The sequence below is a fragment of the Pristiophorus japonicus genome, chromosome 22 (assembly GCF_044704955.1).
Source record: "Pristiophorus japonicus isolate sPriJap1 chromosome 22, sPriJap1.hap1, whole genome shotgun sequence".
Classification (NCBI taxonomy): Eukaryota; Metazoa; Chordata; class Chondrichthyes; family Pristiophoridae; genus Pristiophorus; species Pristiophorus japonicus.
In genome coordinates, this window is record NC_091998.1 from 62,946,664 (window position 1) to 62,969,260 (window position 22,597).

At 51.5% G+C, this 22,597-nt stretch overlaps 1 protein-coding gene across 2 annotated transcripts in view; it reads right to left on the reverse strand.

The window, feature by feature from the left end:
* LOC139235100 (bone morphogenetic protein 1-like) overlaps window positions 1-22,597 on the reverse strand; it is a 248,390-nt gene that overhangs the window by 87,346 nt on the left and 138,447 nt on the right. For both annotated transcript variants that reach the window (XM_070866262.1, XM_070866261.1), the window contains one exon: window positions 10,261-10,385. In XM_070866262.1, the coding sequence (XP_070722363.1) occupies window positions 10,261-10,385 (125 nt within the window). The remainder of the gene's footprint in view (window positions 1-10,260; window positions 10,386-22,597) is intronic.

Consider the following 22,597-nt stretch of genomic DNA (forward strand, 5'->3'; position numbering starts at 1 on the left):
ACCAATGTGCACCACGACAACTGGCTGTTCTCCCTCCCTTTTCAGAATGTCCTGCACTCGCTCGGAGACATCCTTGACCCTTGCACCAGGGAGGCAACATACCATCCTGGAGTCTTGATTGCGGCCGCAGAAACGCCTATCTATTCCCCTTATGATTGAATCCCCTATCACTATCGCTCTCCCATTCTTTTTTATGCCCTCCTGTACAACAGAGCCAGCCACGGTGCCATGAACTTGGCTGCTGTTGCTCTCCCCTAATGAGTCATCTCCCTCAACAGCACTCAAAACAGTGTATCTGTTTTACAGGGGGATGACCACAGGGGACCTCTGCACTACCTTCTTTGTACTACTCTTCCTGCTGGTCTTCCATTCCCTAGCTGGCTGTGGATCCTTCTCATGCGGTAAGACCAACTCACTACACGTGCCACTTATGTCATTCTCAGCATCGTGGATGCTCCAGAGTGAATCCACTCTCAGCTCCAATTCCGCAACGCGGTACGTCAGGAGATGGAGGCGGATACACTTCCCGCACACGTAGTCGCAAGGGACACCGGAAGCGTCCCTGAGTTCCCACATGGCACAGGAGGAGCATATCACGTGACCGATCTCTCCTGCCATGCCTTAACCCTTAGATACCCTTAAATTGGTAATAACAATGTTACAGTTTATTTACTGATATAAAAATAAAAAGAAAAGCTACTCACCAATCACCAGCCAATCACTTACCCCATTGGCTGTGACGTCACCTTTTGATTCCTTTCTACTTCTTTTTTGTTTTCTCTCCCACTGTAGCTGCACCGCTGGGCCTTTTATAGGCCGCTCCGACGCTGCTCCCACCTCTCGCCAACTGCCGCTGACCCTCGAGCTCCCGCTGGGCCTTTTATAGGCCGCTCCGACGCTGCTCCCACCTCTCACCAACTGCCGCTGACTCTCGAGCTCCCGCTGGGCCTTTTATAGGCCGCTCCGACGCTGCTCCCACCTCTCGCCAACTGCCGCTGACCCTCGAGCTCCCGCTGGGCCTTTTATAGGCCGCTCCGACGCTGCTCCCACCTCTCGCCAACTGCCGCTGACCCTCGAGCTCCCGCTGGGCCTTTTATAGGCCGCTCCGACGCTGCTCCCACGTCTTGCCAACTGCCGCGAATATACTCAAAGACTGAGCCTCCACAGCCCTCTGAGGTAGCAGGATTCCAAAGATTCATCACCCACTGAGTGAAGAAATTTCTCCTTATCTCAGTCAAAAATGGTCGACCTTTTATTCTGAGACTGTGACCCCTGGTTCTAGACTCCCCAGCCCAGGGGAAACATCCTCCCTGCATCTACCCTGTCAAACTCTGTCAGAATTTTATTAGTTTCAATGAGATTACCTCTCATTCTTCTAAACTCAAGAGAATATCGGCCTAGTCTGCTCAATCTCTCCTCATAGGACAATACCCCCATCCCAGGAATCAGTCTGGTGAACCTTTGTTGCACTCCCTCTATGGCAAGTATATCCTTCCTTAGGTAAGGAGACTAAAACTGTACACACTACTCCAGGTGTGGTCTCACCAAGGCCTATATAATTGCAATAAGGCGTCTTTAATCTTATACTGATGGGTTTAGACAGGTTAGATGCAGGAAGAATGTTCCTAATGTTGGGGAAGTCCAGAACCAGGGGTCACAGTCTAAGGATAAGGGGTAAGCCATTTAGGACCGAGATGAGGAGAAACTTCTTCACCCAGAGAGTGGTGAACCTGTGGAATTCTCTACCACAGGAAGTTGTTGAGGCCAATTCACTAAATATATTCAAAAAGGAGTTAGATGTAGTCCTTACTACTAGGGGGATCAAGGGGTATGGCGAGAAAGCAGGAATGGGGTACTGAAGTTGCATGTTCAGCCATGAACTCATTGAATGGCGGTGCAGGCTAGAAGGGCCGAATGGCCTGCTCCTGCATCTATTTTCGATGTTTCTCTTGTAATAAAGGCCAACATACCATTTGATTTCCTAATCACTTGCTGTACCTGCAGGTTAACTTTCAGTGATTGGTGTACAAGGACCCCCAGGTCCCTCTGAACACCAACATTTCCCAATCTCTCACCATTTAAAAAATACTCTGCTTTTCTATTTTTCCTACCAAAGTGGATAACGTCACATTTCTCCACATTATATTCCATTTGCCATGTTCTTGCCCACTCACTTAGCCTGTCTATATCCCCTTGAAGTCTTTGCATCCTCCTCACAACTTACATTCCCACCGAGCTTTGTATCATCAGCAAACTTGGATATATTACATTTGATCTCCTCATCCAAATCATTGATATAGATTGTGAATATAACTGGGATCCCAGCACTGATCCTTACGGCACCCCACTAGTTAGCCTGCCAACCCGAAAATGACCCGTTAATTCCTACTTTCTGTTTTATGTCCATGAACCAATCCTCAATCCATGCTAGTATATCACCTCAATCCCATAAGCCCTAATTTTGCTCAATAACCTCTTGTGTGGCACTTTATCGAATGCCTTCTGAAAATCCAAATACACCACATCCACTGGTTCGCCCTTATCTATTCTGCTAGTTGCAACCTCCCAGCTGCTGCCCAGAGTCTGAAGATACCACTCTGCTACCTCACTACTGTTACGCTCATTATAAAGGATGAAACTGAGTACTGTATGCAATGATTAAGTGTGACCTTGGCTCCTTTAATTAAACTCCAGAGTGCATGTACAACGTGGGTGGCCTGCTTATATACAGTGCTCCCAAGGGATGCTGGGGTCCCTTGGGATTCCAACAGGTAGGCCCTCTGGTGATGGTGTGATACAGGTTGCCAAGGGTTACATACATAACAACTACCTCACCTAGAATCATAGACCAATAGAGCACAGAAGGAGGCCATTCAGCCCATCGTGCCTGTGCCGGCTTTTTGTTAGAGCGATCCAATTAGTCCCACTCCCCCCTCTCTTTCCCCACAGCCCTGTATTTTTTTCCCTTCAAGTATTTATCCAATTCCCCTTTTGAAAGTTACTATTGAATCTGCTCCCACCGCCCTTTCAGGCAGCGCGTTCCCGATCACAACAACTCGCTGCGTAAAAATGTTTCCTCGTGTCGCCTCTGGTTCTTTTGCCAATCGCCTTAAATCTGTGTCCTCTGGTTACAGACACATCTGCCACTGGAAACTGATTCTCCTTCCTTACTCCATCAAAACCATTGATGATTAAATCTCCTCTTAACCTTCCCTGCTCTAATGAGAACAACCCCAGCTTCTCCAGTCTCTCCACATAACTGGAATCCCTCATCCCTGGTACCATTCTAGCAAATCTCTTCTGCACCCTCTCTAAGGCCTTGAGATCCTGCCTAAAATGCGGTGCCCAGAACTGAACACAATAATCCAGCTGAGGCCTAACCAGCATTTTATAAAAGTTTAGCATAACTTCCTTGCTTCTATACTCTGTGCCTTTATTAGTAAAGCCCAGGATCCCATACACTTTTTTTTTTTTTAAAACAGCCTTCTCAACATCTTCTGCCACCTTCAAAGTTTGTGTGCATACACCCCCAGGCCTCTCTGTTCCTGCACCCCTTTTAAAATTGTACCATTTAGTTCATATTGCCTCTCCTCATTCTTCCTACAAAAATGTATCACTTCACATTTCTCTGCGTTAAATTGCATCTGCCACGTGCCTGCCCATTTCACCAGCCTGGCTATGTCCTCCTGAAGTCTGTTACCATCCTTCTCATTGTTTATACATTTCTGAGTTTCGTATCATCAGCAAACTTTAAAATTACGCCCTGTATACCCAAGTCCGGGTCATAATATATATCAGAAACAGCAGTGGTCCTATTACCGTTCCCTGGAACACCACTGTATACTTCTCTCCAGTCTGAAAAACAACCGTTCACTGCTACTCTCTGCTTTCTGTCCCTTAGCCAATTTTGTATCCATGTTGCCGCTGTCCCTTTAATCGCATGGGTTTTAATTTTGCTACAAGTCTATTATGTGGTACTTTGTCAAACACCTTTTTAAAGTCCACATATACAACATCAACCACACTGCCCTCATCAACCCTCTCCGTTACTTCATCAAAAAAACTCAATCAAGTTATTCAAACACGATTTGCCTTTAACAAAACCTTTTGAGTACATCCTGTTTATCTAGTTGTATCCTATTCAATATCGCAACTGCCTCCGCCTTTACTGCTACATCTTTACTGGCAGTATCCCCTTCTCTAGTGAAGACAGAGCAAAGTAGACATTTAGTACCTCAGTCAAGTCCTCTGCCTCCATAAGATCATCTCCTTTTTGGTCCCTAGTAGGCCCCACACTTCCTTTGACTATTTATGTGTTTATAAAAGGCTTATGCGTTCCATTTTATGTTACCCGCTAACCTATTCTCATACACTCTCTTTGCTCTTATTCAGATCTTCAGTGAAGTTTCTGTATTCAGCCTGGTTCTCGACTGAATAATGAACCTTACAATTGTCTCATCTGTCTCATTTTAACCTCTATATCTTTAGTCATCCAGAGAGTTCTAGCTTCGGATACCCTTCCTTTGCCCTTCAATGTGTCTACTCTGTACCTGAACCATCTCTTTGAAGGCCTCCCATTGTTCAATGATTGTTTTCCCGACCAATTTTGGATTCCAATCCACCTGGGCCAGATCCCTTTACCACTCACTGAAGTTAGCCCTTTTCCAGTTAAGTATTTTTATGCTTGATTGTACCTTGTCCCTTTCCATAACTATTCTAAATCTGATGATATTATGATCACTGTTCCCCAAATGCTCCCCCACTGAAACATGCTCTACTTGCCCCACTTCATTCCCAGAACTAGATCCAACACTGCTTCCTTCCTCATTGGGCTGGAAACACACTGATCGAGAAGGTTCTCTTGTATACCTGCCCTTACATACCACAGACTGCCACGGCTCAACTCTGCCCCCCTTTATTCCTCCTTTAGCTACTTGACTAGAAGCCATCTTAACCCAGCTCATATACTGCACTCCCTAACAGTACATGGCTTTCCATATCCTCATATTATAAATAACAGGACGCACATTTAGATAGTGCCTTATCACAGCAAAGTATCTCATAGCGCTTCACTTAATAATCTATTTTTACACCGCAGTGATTTCTGTTATTGTTGGCAAACACAGCAGCAATTTGGTGCTAGGAATAACCCACAGACAGTGATGAGACAAACGCCCAGCTAACCTGTCTTTCGTGGTTATAGTTGAGCTAGGAAGGTTGTTCAGTAGATCGGATAAACAACCTTCTTCAAATACTACTGTGGAGTGGGCAGCACTCTCGCCTCTGAGTTAGAAGGTCGTGGGTTCAAGTCCCACTCCAGGGACTGGAGCGCATAAATCTAGGCTGACACTCCCAGTGCAGTGCTGGGGGAGCGCTGCACTGTCAGAAGTGCCGTCTTTCAGATGGACGTAAAAGATCCCATGGCTCGATTTCGAAGAAGAGCAGGGGAGTTATCCCCGGTGTCCTGGCCAATACTTATCCCTCAATCAACGTCACTAAAACAGATTATCTGGATCATTATCACATTGCTGTTTGTGGGAGCTTGCTGTGCGCAAATTGGCTGCTGCTTTTCCTCCATTACAACAGCGACTACACTCCAAAAGTACTTCATTGACTGTAAAGCACTTTGAGACGTCCGGTGGTCGTGAAAGGCGTTATATAAATGCAAGTCTTTCTTTTTTCTTTCTTTATGGGACTTTTAACATTCATTTAAACAGGCCTCACACAAGCAGGATCCTCAGTTTAACGTCTCATCCTAAAGACAGCACCTCTGACAACGCAGCACTCCCTCAGTACGTCACTGAAGCGTGAGCCTATGGTATGAGCTCAGATCCTGCCACGGAACTTGAAGGCACTACCGTTTCATCCTGAGACAAGAGAGCAAAGCGAGGCCGAGACACAGGTTCTACTGGTGAATGCAGCGAGAGCTTAAACAGTCTAACGCGGATGCGTCAATGTATGTGGGCCGGATTGTGGGCGGGATGGGCCTGGGGCAAACTGATCCCATGGGCCGATAGTGCTGTTTGTTCATGTTCATTACATTACGTATATGATTCTGATTCTGAGCATGAAAACATAGGCCAGTATATTCAACAATGAAAGCACATATTCTGTATCAAAGTAGGTATATATTCTGGTTCTGGTAACATTGCAATACTAGATTCCTGTACATATATGCAAATTTCTCTCAATAACATGTGAAATAAAGCTTGTTTTTCCTCTTTTATTGTCGATTCTATTCAGCCTATTTGGGAAGTCATATATTTTTTTTCCTACATTTATTTGGTTGGCCTGGGACAGCAGCCCTATAGTTAATCCGCCCCTGAGCATGGCCCATCTGGATAGGTGGAAGAGGAAATGTATCGACAATGAGCCTTGAAGACACTCTTTAAATTAAAGAGGTGCAGAGTTTTAAGGTTGAAAGAGGGAGTGTGTCAAAAGACTAAACATTCTCAGCGAGCATAACTCCATCTAACCCTATGAGCATCAAGTTTCATCAGAGATGTCAGACCCCAGCTGCTTTGCATCACGCAACATCTGGAAACGGGATCTTGTGCAACAAGGCTCTGATAAAAGGGGTGCCGTGTGTCACCGGGAGTTGCCTTACCGACACTGCAGTGCGGAGAGGTTGAGCTCACAGTTCTGTAATGGTCGAGGGGACGGAGGGGCTGTGCTGTCAGCAGGGACGGAAACCCCCTTTGCCCCTCAGCTCTTTGTTTCGAAGTGACGATCTAGCTCCCCGCGGGCACCAGCCAGTGCAGTACTGAGGCACTGGGCTCCAGCTTCAATTAGCAGCCTGTGCAGAGTTAGCTGGTATCAGAAGAGCAGGTCTCCAGTCGTCTTGGGTAACCCTTGCCACTGGACCAGGACCTCGCTCTGTCAAGCCCGTGTGGTGGCTGGTATGCAACGGCCACCCCACGTTAAAAACATCCACGCACAGGCACCTTCCACCCTTCAGGATGTAGTTCGGGACCTGGAATATTGGGTCCTTCATTGAAACACCTGTGAACTCATCCCTTTTCGGCGTGGAAGCAAGTCATCCTCGTTTCGAAGGGCTGCCTATGATAGAAAATAGGAGCAGTAGTAGGCCAGTCAGCCCTTCGAGCCTGCACCACCATTCAATACGATCATGGCTGATCCTCTAGCTCAACACTATTTTCCCGCTTTTTCCCCATACCCCTTGATGCCTTTTGTTTCGAGAAATCTATCTATCTCCCTCTTAAATATATTCAGTGACTTGGCCTCCACAGCCTTCTGTGGTAGAGAATTCCACAGGTTCACCACCCTCGAGTGAAAACATTTCTCCTCATCTCGGTCCTAAATTTCCTACCCCGTATCCTGAGACTGTGACCCCTTGTTCTAGACTTCCCAGCCCCGGGGAAACATCCTCCCCGCATCCAGTCTGTCCAACCCCGTCAGAATTTTATACGTTTCAATGAGATCTCCTCTCATTCTTCTAAACTCCAGTGAATACAGGCCCAGTCGACCCAATCTCTCCTCATACGACAGTCCTGCCGTCCCAGGAATCAGTCTGGTGAACCTTCGCTGCACTCTCTCTATGGCAAGTATATCCTTTCTTAGGTAAGGAGACCAAAACTGCACACAATACTCCAGGTGTGGTCTCACCAAGGCCCTGTATAACTGGAGTGAGACATCCTTGCTCCTGTACTCAAATCCTCTTGCAGTGAAGGCCAACATACCATTTGCCTTCCTAACTGCTTGCTGCACCTGCAGGTTTGCTTTCAATGACCGGTGATGCTAGTATCAACCAGGATGGTGGTAAGCATGGCACACTTGCTGGCAGCAATCCTGGGTTCGAGAGCTGACTAACCGTCTGTGGTGCTGGCAGCTGATTGCTATCCAGTGTTCCGTGCTGGGGAGCGCTGGACCGGATGAGGTTAGAATTGGGGTTAACTTGCGATGGCCTTTCGGTCGGTACATTTTGCCAACATTCGCAGACTGACACACGAAGAGCAAATCCTTTGAACGAAGCACTTGAGGCAAAGACTGCACCTCTCCAACTATAGCCGGCAACAGTCAGCATCTTCAACAACAACCGCAACTTGTATTTATACAGTGCCTTTAACCTAGTGAAACATTCCAAGGCACTTCACAGCAGTGTTTTAAGACGCAGAAATTACGGCAGATGAACCAAAAGCTTTGTCAAAGAGGTAGGTTTAAAGGAGGAAAGAGAGGTAGGGAGGAGGAGGGGTTTAGGGAGGGAGTTCCAGAGCTTGGGGCCCAGGCAACAGAAGGCACGGCCAGCGATGGTGGAGGAATTATAATCAGGGATGCTCAAGAGGGCAGAATTATAAACAGAGGATTGCAGTCAGGAGAAGGAGATTACAGAGATAGGGAGGGGGCGAGGCCTTGGAGGGATTTGTAAACAAGGATGAGAATTTTGAAATCGAGGCGTTGCTTAACCGGGAGTCAATGTAGGTCAGCGGGACTTGGTGCGAGTTAGGACACGGGCTGCCGAGTTTTGGATGAGCTCAAGTTTACGTAGGGTAGAATATGGGAGGCCGGCCAGGAGTGCGTTGGAGTAGTCAAGTCTAGAGGTAACAAAGACATGGATGAGGGCTTCAGCAGCAGATGAGCTGAGGCAGGGGCAGAGACGGGCGATGTTACGGGGGTGGAAATAGGCGGTCTTAGTTATGCCGCGGATGTGTGGCCAGAAGCTCATTTCAGAGTCAAATATGACGCCTAGGTTGCAAACAATCTGGTTCAACCTCAGACAGGAGTTGGGGGGAGGGATGGAGTCAGTGGTTAGGGAATGGAGTTTGTGGCGGGGACTGAAAACAATGGCTTCGGTCCTCCCGATATTCAATTGGAGAAAATTATTTCTGCTCATCCAGAACTGGATGTGGGACAGTAGCGGGGTCGAGAGAGAAGTGGCACTTAGCAAAAAGAAGGTGTTTAAAACAAGGTGAAGAGAATGAAGATATCAAGCTGGCTCAGTTTTAAGCTCCTTCAACGTTTCAGCAGTGACCTGCGAACATTCTTTGCAGACTGCTGGTTAATTTGTGATTCACTGCGGCAATCAAGGGTTAAGCGAGTGCTGTAGCGGGAGTGAGCAGGGCTCAGATTACTGACACTCAGCAGTGAGCTGCCTGCCACGAGTGCCAAAGGTAATGCAGGCCGCAGGAAAACCTTCCCACTGTGCTCGGCACTCGTCAGCAACCCTGGTCACCCAGCCTCCGAACCCAACCCGTTCAAATCATCAGGCACTTAGCTTCCTCTGGGGCGGCTCTGATTATACCGCAGGGATCTGTATAAAGTAAGGAACAACAACAACAACAATTGCATTTATATAGCGCCTTTAACGTAGTGAATCGACTCAAGGCGCTTCACAGGAGCACTATGCGATAAAGATTTGACACCGCATCAATAGCAATTAGCACAGGTCAAAGAGGTCGGTTTTAAGGAGCGTCTTGAAGGAGGAGAGAGAGGTGGAGAGGGTTAGGCAGGGAGTTCCAGAACTTGGGGCCCAGGCAACAGAAGGCACAGCCACCAATGGTGGAGCGATTATAATCAGCGCTTGCATTTAATACAGCTCTCAGACACTTCTGCCGGGTTTTGCGTACATCGCATCATCGTAGCTTGCAGCCACTGTTGGTGATCTAGGCAAAGGTGTCGAGGTCCCACGGATAGAGATACAATCAGAGGATGGTCCGACGCTCGGTGGGTAGCGCTCTCTCTCTCGCCTCAGAGTCAGAAGGTTGTGGGTTCAAGTCCCACTCCAGGGACTTGAGCACAAAAAATTTAGGCTGACACTCCCAGTGCAGTGCTGAGGGAGCGCCGCACTGTCGGAGCTGCCGTCTTTCGGATGAGACGTTAAACCGAGGCCCCGTCTGCCCTCTCAGGTGGACATAAAAGATCCCATGGCACTATTTTGAAGAAGAGCAGGGGAGTTATCCCCGGTGTCCTGGGGCCAGTATTAATCCCTCAATCAACATAACAAAAAACGGTTATCTGGTCATTATCACATTGCTGTTTTTGGGAGCTTGCTGTGCGCAAATTGGCTGCCGCGTTTCCCACATTACAACAGCGACTACACTTCAAAGGTACGCCATTGGCTGTAAAGTGTTTTGAGACGTCCGGTGGTCGTGAAAGGCGCTATATAAATGCAAGTCTTTCTTTTAACATTCCTCTTTCACAAACAATTATCTACTCCCACTTTTAAAGAACTTTTATGCTCTGCTTCTGCGATGTTCCTGCGATAGACCGTTCCTCCTTCCAACCGCCCCTGGCCCACCTTACCCGGACATCTATACAGCTTGCGGGCCTGGCTGATGTCTCCCTTGCTGAGCCGTGTCCGCTGTCCTATCGGGGGCCGCACCCCACTCTCGTCGTATCGAGGAAGGATAGTGTCGAGGAAAATCCCCCTAAATGGAAAAACATCTGTCAGTCGGCACAAGCACCCACGTGGAACTCAGCTTTCGGTTCATGCAACACAAGGAGGCAGAATGAGATGGGCTTCCTCCGCCCAGCCAGGCTGGTTTAGTCAGACCACCCGCCGGTGATCAGATAGTTAAAAATCTAAAAGGGAGTTGGAGGGAGACTGGGGGATGGGAGCTGGGGGAGAGAGAGTGAGGGATGGGAGCTGGAGGAGAAACTGAGGGATGGGAGCTGGGGGGGGGGCGGGGGGGAGAGAGACTGAGCGATGAGAGCTGGGGGAAGAGACTGAGCGATGGGGGAAGAGACAGGAATGGGAGCTGGGGACAGAGACTGAGCGATGGGAGCTGGGGTGGGGGAGGGGGGGAGCGACTGAGGGATGGGAGCTGGGGGGTGGGGGAAGAGAGTGAGGGATGGGAGCTGAGGGTGAGGGGGAAGAGACTGAGGAATGGTAGCTGGGGGAGAGACTGAGGGATGGGAGCTGAGGAGAGAGACTGAGGGATGGAAGTTGGAGGGAGGGAGAATGAGGGATGGGAACTGGAGGAAAAACTGAGGGATGGGAGCTGGTGGGGGGGGGAGAGAGACTGAGCGATGAGAGCTGGGGGAGAGACTGAGCGATAGGGGAAGAGACAGGAATGGGAGCTGGGGACAGAGACTGAGCGATGGGAGCTGGGGTGGGGGAGGGGGGGAGCGACTGAGGGATGGGAGCTGGGGGGGGGGGGAGAATGAGCGATGGGGGAGAGAGTGAGGGATGGGAGCTGAGGGTGAGGGGGAAGAGACTGAGGAATGGTAGCTGGGGGAGAGACTGAGGGATGGGAGCTGAGGAGAGAGACTGAGGGATGGAAGTTGGAGGGAGGGAGAATGAGGGATGGGAACTGGAGGAAAAACTGAGGGATGGGAGCTGGGGGGGGGGGAAGAGAGACTGAGCGATGGGAGCTGGGGGAGAGACTGAGCGATGGGGGAAGAGACAGGAATGGGAGCTGGGGACAGAGACTGAGCGATGGGAGCTGGGGTGGGGGAGGGGGGGAGCGACTGAGGGATGGGAGCTGGGGGTGGAGGGAAGAGAGTGAGGGATGGGAGCTGAGGGTGAGGGGGAAGAGACTGAGGAATGGTAGCTGGGGGAGAGACTGAGGGATGGGAGCTGAGGAGAGAGACTGAGGGATGGAAGTTGGAGGGAGGGAGAATGAGGGATGGGAACTGGAGGAAAAACTGAGGGATGGGAGCTGGGGGGGGGGGGGGGGAAGAGAGACTGAGCGATGAGAGCTGGGGGAGAGACTGAGCGATGGGGGAAGAGACAGGAATGGGAGCTGGGGACAGAGACTGAGCGATGGGAGCTGGGGTGGGGAGCGACTGAGGGATGGGAGCTGGGGGGGGGGGGGGAGAATGAGCGATGGGGGAGAGAGTGAGGGATGGGAGCTGAGGGTGAGGGGGAAGAGACTGAGGAATGGTAGCTGGGGGAGAGACTGAGGGATGGGAGCTGAGGAGAGAGACTGAGGGATGGAAGTTGGAGGGAGGGAGAATGAGGGATGGGAACTGGAGGAAAAACTGAGGGATGGGAGCTGAGGGGGGGGGGGGAGAGAGACTGAGCGATGAGAGCTGGGGGAGAGACTGAGCGATGGGGGAAGAGACAGGAATGGGAGCTGGGGACAGAGACTGAGCGATGGGAGCTGGGGTGGGGGAGGGGGGGAGCGACTGAGGGATGGGAGCTGGGGGTGGGGGGAGAATGAGCGATGGGAGCTGAGGGTGAGGGGGAAGAGATTGAGGAATGGTAGCTGGGGGTCGGGAAGGGACTGAGGGATGGAGGAGAGACTGAGCGATGGAAGCTGGGGGAGAGACTGAGGGATGGGAGCTGAGGAGAGAGACTGAGGGATGGAAGTTGGAGGGAGGGAGAATGAGGGATGGGAGTTGGGGGAGAGGAGGGGATATACACAGTTAGTGATTTATTTTGTGCTTCTTCTTGGCCTGAGCTGGGAAGTAAGTGGGACAGCTCGATTTGAGAGTGTACATTTCCAATGCTGCCTTGAAAGTTAATGAGAATTCTTTGTAGCAGTTCGATTGTCAGAGGGGGCACGAAGGGGGAAACAAGTTCTTTGAAACATTCTGTTCCAGTCTACATCTGCGCATTCCGCTAACTAAAGATCGTTTAGCAGATCAAAAGTGGTGTACAGTTAAAACCACAAATTGAAAAGTTGTGGAATATAAACATTCTGGCTGCTATCAAGGCAATTGTCAGTCACTGATGCGAAAGTTGTATTTGTAATTTCACAAGGGAACGCTCTGTTCATGTTCTGAAACCTCCTCAGTGATGTGGTACTGAGTCACACAGACCGAGGTTCAATCCCTGGTCTGAGCTCAGTGAATGGGGCCGAAATGGTCCCCTCCGGGTTGGGGCGCTAACAGAAGGCAATGGCGATTTCACCCGGGGGGTTGCGGGGGAAGCGTCCCTGGGGAAATTGCCCCAGAGGTTTGTGGGGCGTTGTCCCGTTAGCGCAGTCCCGCGATTGGCGCCCCACGCCGGCCCCTCACCGCCCCGCGGGGGAAATCGCCCCGCGGGCCGCGAAGCTGGCGGACAGGCGCTGCCGTCGCGCCCCTTAAAGGGGCGGCCTTTAGAGCCCCGAGCCGCCATTTTTATTTGTCGGCCGACTCTTGCGTCCACCCTCGCGTTGACTGGGCCGCCATCGTGCAGCCCAGCGCTCAGTTTTGGGCATGGGCCGCCGGCCCGGTCGATCGCGTCCCCGGTGGCCCGGTGACCACCAAAGGGCCTGCGGAGTGCGCAGGGGCCCTCCCCTTTAAATGAAGCGGAGGGGCGTTGTGGCGGGTCAGCGCGGTGCGGAGTATCCCGCTGGAATCACGTGCGCAAATTGGCCGTCACGTCTCCTACGTCACAGCACTGACCGCACTGGCTGTAAAGTGCTTTGGTCGTGAAAGGCGCTACATTAATGCAAGTTCTGTTTTCTTTTCGGCCCCTGCATACATTTGCAACAGGCAGCAGCAGAAAACTTGGCAGGTGGAGGCATTCCATTGAGCGTTTTATTTGCTGTGTTTGTAACCCGAACCGTCCCCACGGTCCAGCTGTCTGGTTGACAGCTCAATCGGGGAGCTGCGTAGTCCCCCCACGCAGCGATAGTTGCTCTGCAGCATGGTCACCGGTGTTGGGACCAGAACACGACTGAAAACATCACACTTGCACCAACTGACTTTCGGGTGAACTTTCTCTGGTGGTTCACTGGCTGGTGCAAAATTCCTTTCTGTGTCATTTTAACAGGGCCATTATTCCGCTTATTTAAAATGGACGAATCAGTTTGATGCTGAACCAATGCCATCCTTTGTGAGACAGCGAGTTGATTATCTGAAACTGCTCCCACCTCCAGTGACAGCCTTGTACCCAGCGTTCCCTCACCACAGTGTTATACAGCGAGTTCCACATTCTCACCACTCTCTGGCTAAAGACGTTGCTCCTGAATTCCCGATTGGATTTATTAGTGACTGCCTTATACCTATGGCCACTTAGTTTTGATCTCCCCCACAAATGGAAACATCTCCTCTATCTCCAACCTATCAAACCCTTTTGCTGATTTTAAAAGCCTCTATTAGGTCACCCCCTCAGCCTTCTCTGTTCAATCTTTCCAGATACAGGCAACTCTCGATTATCCGCACACGGCTGCAACAGAAAACCGTTGTAACGGCATTTAAAATTCCGTGTGCGCGCGCTGCTGCAGCCGCTGTCTCTCGCGGCCGCCGCTGACGTCGGAGTCCTTTCGGTCCGGGAAGGTATCGGGCCAGGGCGTTCGGAGTCCTGGCCTGGGAAGGCAATGTGCTCCGTAACCCCGGAGCTAGACAATCTCCTCCTCGAGGCCACCTGCATGCATGCTGGTAATGTCCCTACTTAACGGCCTTGTTACTGTTCGTAGCTGATTGCACAGTATTTATTCATTGAAGTTTTAACTTTATAATATCAACTCGCTCCAACGGAGAAATCGTTTACCCGGCATAGCCCAATCCCCGAGGGACCCGGATAATCGAGAGTTGCCTGTAGTTATAACCTCTCAGTACTGGTGTCATCCTTGTAAATCTTGGTGTACCTTCTCCAGTGCCTTTAGATCCTTTTTCGTAATATGGCGACCAGAACTGTACACAATACTCCAAGTGTGGTCTAGAACTCGGGGGCATAGTTTCAGAATAAGGGGTCGCCCATTTAAAACGGAGATGAGGAGGAATTTTTTCTTCAGAGGGTCGTGAATCTGTGGAGGCTGAGTCATTGAATATATTCAAGGCGGAGATAGACAGATTTTTGAACTACTGTCAAGGATAATGGGGAACAGGCAGGAAAGTGGAGTTGAGGCCAAGATCAGATCAGCCATGATCATCATCATAGGCAGTCCCTCGGAATCGAGGAAGACTTGCTTCCACTCTTAAAAGGAGTCCTTAGGTGGCTGAACAGTCCAATACGACTACCACAGTCCCTGTCACGGGTGGGACAGACAGTCGTTGAGGGAAAGGGAGGGTGGGACAGGTTTGCCGCACGCTCTTTCCGCTGGCTTTCTGCACGCTCTCGGCGACGAGACTCGAGGTGCTCAGCGCCCTCCCGGATGCATTTCCTCCACTTAGGGCGGTCTTTGTCCAGGGACTCCCAGGTGTCGGTGGGGATGTTGCACTTTATCAGGGAGGCTTTGAGGGTGTCCTTGTGGCGTTTCCTCTGCCCACCTTTGGTTCATTTGCCATGAAGGAGTTCCGAGTAGAGCGCTTGCTTTGGGAGTCTCGTGTCTGGCATGCGGACAATGTGGCCCGCCCAGCGGAGCTGATCAAGTGTGGTCAGTGCTTCGATGCTGATTGAATGCTTTATCATCATCATTTATAGGCAGTCCCTCGGGATCGAGGAAGACTTGCTTCCACTCCTGAAGTGAATTCTTTGGTGGCTGAACAGTCCAATACGGGAGCCTCAGACTCTGTCACAGGTGAGACAGATAGCCGTTGAGGGAAGGGGTGGGTGGGACTGGTTTGCCGCACGCTCTTTCCGCTGCATGATCTTATTGAATGGCGGGGCAGGCTTGAGGGGCCGTATGGCCTACTCCTGCTCCTAGATCTTATGTTCTTGTGTTCTAACCAAGTTTCGGTACAAGTTTAACATAACTTCCCTGCTTTTCAATTCTATTCCTCTCGAAATGAACCCCAGTGCCTGGCTGGCCTCCGTGCTATGAGCAGAGCATGCGTGCTGTACGGCTGGGAGTGTGAGAAGGCGCAGGGATGGCTCGCACTTGACTGGAAGGTGAGAGGAGGCCGGCGGCCCTGGGAGCTGGCCGACGGCATCGTGTTATGCTAAGGCCTTTGCGTGGGGGTCTGTGTCCAGCCTGGTACCAGAACTGAGATGTGCAGTCTACGGATCCTCCACGTCGGACATCTGCCCGGACTGAAATAGGATCTGACATATTCCAGAGTTCCAGCTCTGTGTGATGGGGGATAATCTAGCAGGACAGGCAGTGTCATACCAACAGATTGAACCAATCTAACACGCAGCGCAATTCAAACTAATCCCATGAATCTGTCAATTCGGACACAATGAGATCAAAGGTTAAACAGGGGTGGCATTCAAACAGAGCAGAGACACAATGGATTGAGCGTGACTCTGTAAAATAAAAATACGTCTGGTTAGTTAAAGCACTGCGAGGGAAAGAACATTAACTGCTATAATAAAGTAGGGCTTGTTCGTGACTTAGCTAGAATATATAAGAAATGAAAGAGGCTTGTTAAGCATCCTGATTGAACATCAGCCAGATGTACGAAGTGCTGTTAGTGGCAAATTGACACGTGTCAGGGCTCTGGCAACAGCGCAGATCTCCTTGCAGTTCCAGGGAAACGACGTTTATTCTTCAAATCGCAGCGTGACAAACTGACCCACACCTCGGGCTGAAGACACAACGGCAGCGCACAGCTTCTCGCCCATGGTGCCTGGTAACCTAGGCTGAGGTCCGTGCTAGGACAGGAATCAGCCCTCAACATCATAGGCAGTCCCTTGGAACCGAGGAAGACTTGCTTCCACTCTAAAAATGAGCCCTTAGGTGGCTGAACAGTCCAATACGGGAACCACAGTCCGTGTCACAGGTGGGACAGACAGGTCGTTCTGGGAAGGGGTGGGTGGGACTGGTTTGCCGCACGCTCCTTCCGCTGGCTTTCTGCACGCTCTCGGCGACGAGACTCGAGGTGCTCAGCGCCCTCCCGGATGCACTTCCTCCACTTAGGGCGGACTGGTCTTTGGCCAGGGACTCCCAGGTATCAGTGGGGATGTTGCACTTTATCAGGGAGGCTTTGAGGGTGAGAACGACGCCTGCCTCTGCGCACATACAGAGGCTGGACTCCAAGTCATAGTCAACGTATTTACTACTTTAGCACAAAAAGCAAAATACTGCCAAATGCTGGAATCTGGAATAAAACAGAAAATGCTGGAAATCTCAGCGGGTCGGGCAGCATCTGTGGAGAGGAAGCAGAGTTAACGTTTCGGGTCGATGACCCTTCATCAGAACTGGAGCGCGTTCGGAAAGAACAGATTGTTAACGAGCATTGAAAGGGGGAGGGGAAGAAAGAACAAAAGGGAAGGTCTGTGACAGGGTGGAAGACAGGAGAGATTAGAGAGACAAAAAGGATGATGGGGCCCTATTCAAATGGTAATGCCAGGAGTTAGAAAAGCATTAGTCGAGATAGGGTGGGATTGTGGCCAACTGCCCTTAGAGACAAGGAGAGGAAAAAAAAGCAAAGAAAGAAACAGGCTCCGAGGGGAGCAGGGGGTGGGGGAAGGGAGACAAAGATTGGCAGGGGTTACGATCTGAGATTGATGAACTCGATGTTGAGTCCAGAAGGCTGTAAAATGCCGAAAGGAAAGATGAGGTGCTGTTCCTCGAGCTTGCGTTGAGCTTCGTTGGAACAGTGCAGGAGGCCGAGGACGGAGAGGTCAGAGTGGGAGTGGAGCGGGGAATTAAAGTGACAGGCCACCAGAAGCTCAGGGTCACACTTACAGACTGACCGGAGGTGCTCCGACTTTATGTAACGTTAATGGAGCCAGGTCCACTCCCTGTGGGATGGGATCAATAGGAACAAGACAGCGCACCATTTGGAATGATCCATGAGGCAAGGGAGCAACTTGGCACGGTCACGGCAGCATTAATGTACGACGCGGCTGAGCTTCAGTGAGACTGTGGGAACGCAGGAACAGGAGGAGGCCATCTCGCCATTCTATCACATCATGGCTCATCAGTACCTCAACGCCATTTAAAGAAGGAAAGAACTTGCATTACAAAAGTCTGGCCCGACATTCCAGTGCAGCACTGAGGGAACGCTGCACTGTCTAATATGGAGATGGGACGTTAAACCGAGGCCCCGTCTGCTCTCTCAGGTGGACGTAAAAGATCCCAAGGCACTACTTCAAAGAAGAGCAGGGGCAGTTATCCCCGGTGTCTTGGCCAATATTTATCCCTCAATCAGCATCACTAAAAAAAACAGATTATCTGGGTCATACATAGAATCATAGAAAATAGGTGCAGGAGTAGGCCATTCGGCCCTTCGAACCTGCACCGCCATTCAATAAGATCATGGCTGATCATTCCCTCAGTACCCATCATTATCACATTGCTGTTTGTGGGAGCTTGCTGTGCGCAAATTGGCTGTTGCATTTCCCACATTACAATAGTGCCTACACTCTAAAAAGAACTTCATTGGCTGTAAAGCGCGTTGAGGCATCCGGTGGTCGTGAAAGGCGCTATATAAATGCAAGTCTTTCTATGTGTGTGCTGGCAACTGTCCTCAGCAGTCGGGATGTGACAACTGGCTCCAGCCCTCCTGGGCTCTGCTTCCACGTTCTGTTGATCGCATCGGAGGCGCTCAGCCAGATTGTGCTGGGTCACGGCGGGTCACCCATCCTGGTACCCCACAGGACAAGAGGGTGCGGTGCCCACCTGCGTTGGTGGAGTCACCATTCACACGAAGGGAGAAGGGCACTCAATCTCGACCTTACATTTCATCATCTAAGTGCTGCACTTGACATCCTCGCGTGAATTAAACAGAGAAATAAAATTGCCAAGAGACGGTTCTCCGAGTTGCTGCGAGCCAGATTGCCCCAAAGCTTTCCCCTTCACACCGCTGTCAGAGCCGCAGGTATCTGCCTCTCGTCATTCTCCCAATCACTTGTCCCACACGTGTTTGCCTGAATCGCAGTCCTCCTGTCGAACGCACGCCACTAATCACCAGACAGCGACCATTGTCCGCGGAAAGACAGCATCCGACTCAATTTACTGAATAGACCTCATGACTGTGTTAAATGGAGACACCAGGAACCCATCCCAAGGTTCAAAGGGTCATTGTCAGAAGGAAAATTTAAAACAAAATTAAAACGTCATCAAGACTAACAGTGAAGTGACATTAATGTAGGCAAGTGCCAGTTCTCTGCACCTATCATCCCCTTTAAAGTGGCACTGCGTTCCAGTAAAAGGCCCCGGGGGTCACTTGACCTGGTTTGCATAGCTGCGATTGCACAGAGATGTACACGGCGGTCACTGATTGTCCCTGCTGATAAACGTTTTATAAAGGTTCAGGGGACAAAATGACAAAAACATCGCAGTGTACTTCAAGGTTTATAAAGCAGCAGGTCGAAAACGAGGGTCCCTCAACCCCCCAACACTGGGACCTCAACCCCCCCCCCCCCAACACTGGGACCCCAACCCCCCAACACTGGGACCTCAACCCCCCCCCCCCAACACTGGGACCTCAACCCCCCAACACTGGGACCTCAACCCCCCCCCCTAACACTGGGACCCCAACCCCCCAACACTGGGACCTCAACCCCCCCCCCCCCCAACACTGGGACCCCAACCCCCCAACACTGGGACCTCAACCCCCCCCCCCCCAACACTGGGACCTCAACCCCCCCCAACACTGGGATATTAACCCCCCCCAACACTGGGACCTCAACCCCCCCAACACTGGGGTATTAACCCCCCCAACACTGGGATATTAACCCCCCCCAACACTGGGGTATTAACCCCCCCGACACTGGGACCTCAACCGCCCCCCCCCCAACACTGGGACCTCAACCCCCCCCCCCCCAACACTGGGACCTCAACCCCCCCACCCCCCCCCCAACACTGGGACCTCAGCCCCCCCAACACTGGGATATTAACCCCCCCAACACTGGGGTATTAACCCCCCTGACACTGGGACCTCAACCGCCCCCCCCCCAACACTGGGACCTCAACCCCCCCCCCCCCAACACTGGGACCTCAACCCCCCCCCCCCCAACACTGGGACCTCAACCCCCCCCCCCCCAACACTGGGACCTCAACCCCCCCACCCCCCCCCAACACTGGGACCTCAGCCCCCCCAACACTGGGATATTAACCCCCCCAACACTGGGGTATTAACCCCCCTGACACTGGGGTTCCCCAACACTGGGGTATTAACCCCCCCCCAACACTGGGGTATTAACCCCCCCAACACTGGGGTATTAACCCGCCTGACACTGGGGTATTAACCCCCCCTGACACTGGGGTATTAACCCCCCAACACTGGGGTATTAACCCCCCCCCCCAACACTGGGGTATTAACCCCCCTGACACTGGGGTATTAACCCCCCAACACTGGGGTATTAACCCCCCTGACACTGGGGTATTAACCCCCTCCCCCCAACACTAGGACATCACACCCCCCCCCCCCCGCAACATTAGGACATCACCCCCCTCCCCCCAACACTAGGACATCACACCCCCCCCCCCCCCGCAACATTAGGACATCACCCCCCTCCCCCCAACACTAGGACATCACACCCCCCCCCCCCCCGCAACACTAGGACATCATCACCCCCCCCCCCCCCGCAACACTAGGACATCATCACCCCCCCCCCCCCCATTCTGGGACAACATCCCGTGAATCTTGAGCTGGAAATTACTTTTGCTAAACGGCTGGCATTTCACCGTCACAATCGATGAGATCCTCCCCAGGTGCGGGTGAGGTTAAGCCCCCCGCTGTTCCGCGGTGCTGTATATTTCAATGGTACTCAGTTGCCTCCCGATTCCCACAGGAACATCCTGCCACTTCATGGTTAGTTTGACGAGGAATCCATGAATAGAGTGTCTCAAGGAATCTATTAAACCTCACGCATCGTGATTATCTATCCAACCAGCCTAGAGGCAGGATACTATAAAACGAGACATTCTTGTGGCACAATAAATAACCACATAAGGACCTCGGAGGGAAGGGAATTAATTGTATGCTGGCTTCCTGCCACAGGCTACTTTCAAACATGGATACCTGATAGAGCCTTGAGACTGACTCTGTGAGGGAGCATTAAAGAAAGCGAGAACTTGCATTTATATAGCACCTTACACATCCTCAAACTGTCCCAGAGCATTTCAGAACTAGTAAAGTACCAACGAACTGCAGTCATTGTCGGCACATTCAGTACCATTAACACACAGCAAGATCCCACAAACAGCAGTGAGATGAATGGCCAGCTAAACGTTGGCCAGGCCACCAGGAGAATTCATTTGGTATGCTTTGAATCGTGGCATGGGATCTTTCACATCCACCCGAGAGGGCAGATAGAGCCTCAGTTTAATTTTTTTCTGCAAATGCCAGAGCCTCAGACAATGCACACTCCGTCAGTACTGCCCCTCTGACAGTGCGGCACTCCCTCAGTACCGCCCCTCCGACAGTGCGGCACTCCCTCAGTACTGCCCCTCTGACAGTGCAGCACTCCCTCAGTACTGCCCCTCCGACAGTGCAAAGCTCCCTCAGTACTGCCCCTCCGACAGTGCAGCACTCCCTCAGTACTGCCCCTCCGACAGTGCAAAGCTCCTTCAGTACTGCCCCTCCGACAGTGCATCACTCCCTCAGTACTGCCCCTCCGACAGTGCAAAGCTCCCTCAGTACTGCCCCTCCGACAGTGCAGCACTCCCTCAGTACTGCCCCTCCGACAGTGCAGCGCTCCCTTAGTGCTGCCCCTCCGACAGTGCAGCGCTCCCTCAGTACTGCCCCTCCGACAGTGCAGCGCTCCCTCAGTACTGCCCCTCCGACAGTGCAGCGCTCCCTCAGTACTGCCCCTCCGACAGTCAAAGCTCCCTCAGTACTGCCCCTCCGACAGTCAAAGCTCCCTCAGTACTGCCCCTCCGACAGTGCAAAGCTCCCTCAGTACTGCCCCTCCGACAGTGCAAAGCTCCCTCAGTACTGCCCCTCCGACAGTGCAGCGCTCCCTCAGTACTGCCCCTCCGACAGTGCAAAGCTCCCTCAGTACTGCACTATAGTGTCAGCCTGGATTAGGTGCTCAACTCCTCAAGTAGGCCTTGAACCCACGATCTGAAGAGGTAAGAATGGTACCAACTGAGCCAAGCTGATACATCAGACAAACGGAACAGTATTAACAGAAATTGCGCGTTAGAATTAAACACTTCCGTTCAGATTGTGGACACGATCATGAGTTTGAATGACTGATATAGGCCCGACAATAAGCACGATGCCAACCTTCAGTTTATTTGGAAAGTCCTTTCCCTCCCCTCCCCAGTAAGAGGGAGGGGAGAGGAATGAGGAGGGGAGGGGTTAGGGAGGGGTAGAGATGTGGAGGAAGGGGGAGGGCAGGATGGTGGAAAGGGAGTGTAGGCGAGGAAGGAGGAAGGACGAGGGGGAAGGGAAGAAGGGGGGAGGCAAGGGGAGGAAGAGGGTGGGGGAGGGTGGAACGGGAGGGAGATGGGAAGGGGGGAGGGGGAAGGGAAGAAGGGGGGGAGGGGAGGAAGTAATGGTCTGTAATCCAATCAAACGGTCCAATTATTTTTCATCGGGTCAGTAGTTTTCCTCGATTATACTTGCTGATGTACAAATCATGAGAGGAATTGTGAATTCTCCGACCCTCGCTGGTGTTCTGGCAGCCTATTTGACCATGGGGAGCATCACAGGGGAGCTGAATCCTGACACGCACTTTACGACAGAGGTTGCTGGATTAGTGAGCAGGAGCACGACGCCTGTGGAGAGCTCTTTCTCCACCCACCTGAGCCCAGAGGCAGTGAAACCAGCAGCATCAGCGTGTTCCTTCCCCCGGCATTCTCCCCCACTTCACTGAAAGTTGCTTCACTTCAATTATTTAGCGGTTTGGGGGGGGGGGTTTGGGGGGGGGTCCGAGCACAACATGCCCCTTGCGCTGTTTTAGTTATGTTGCTCGATTTGCATTCTT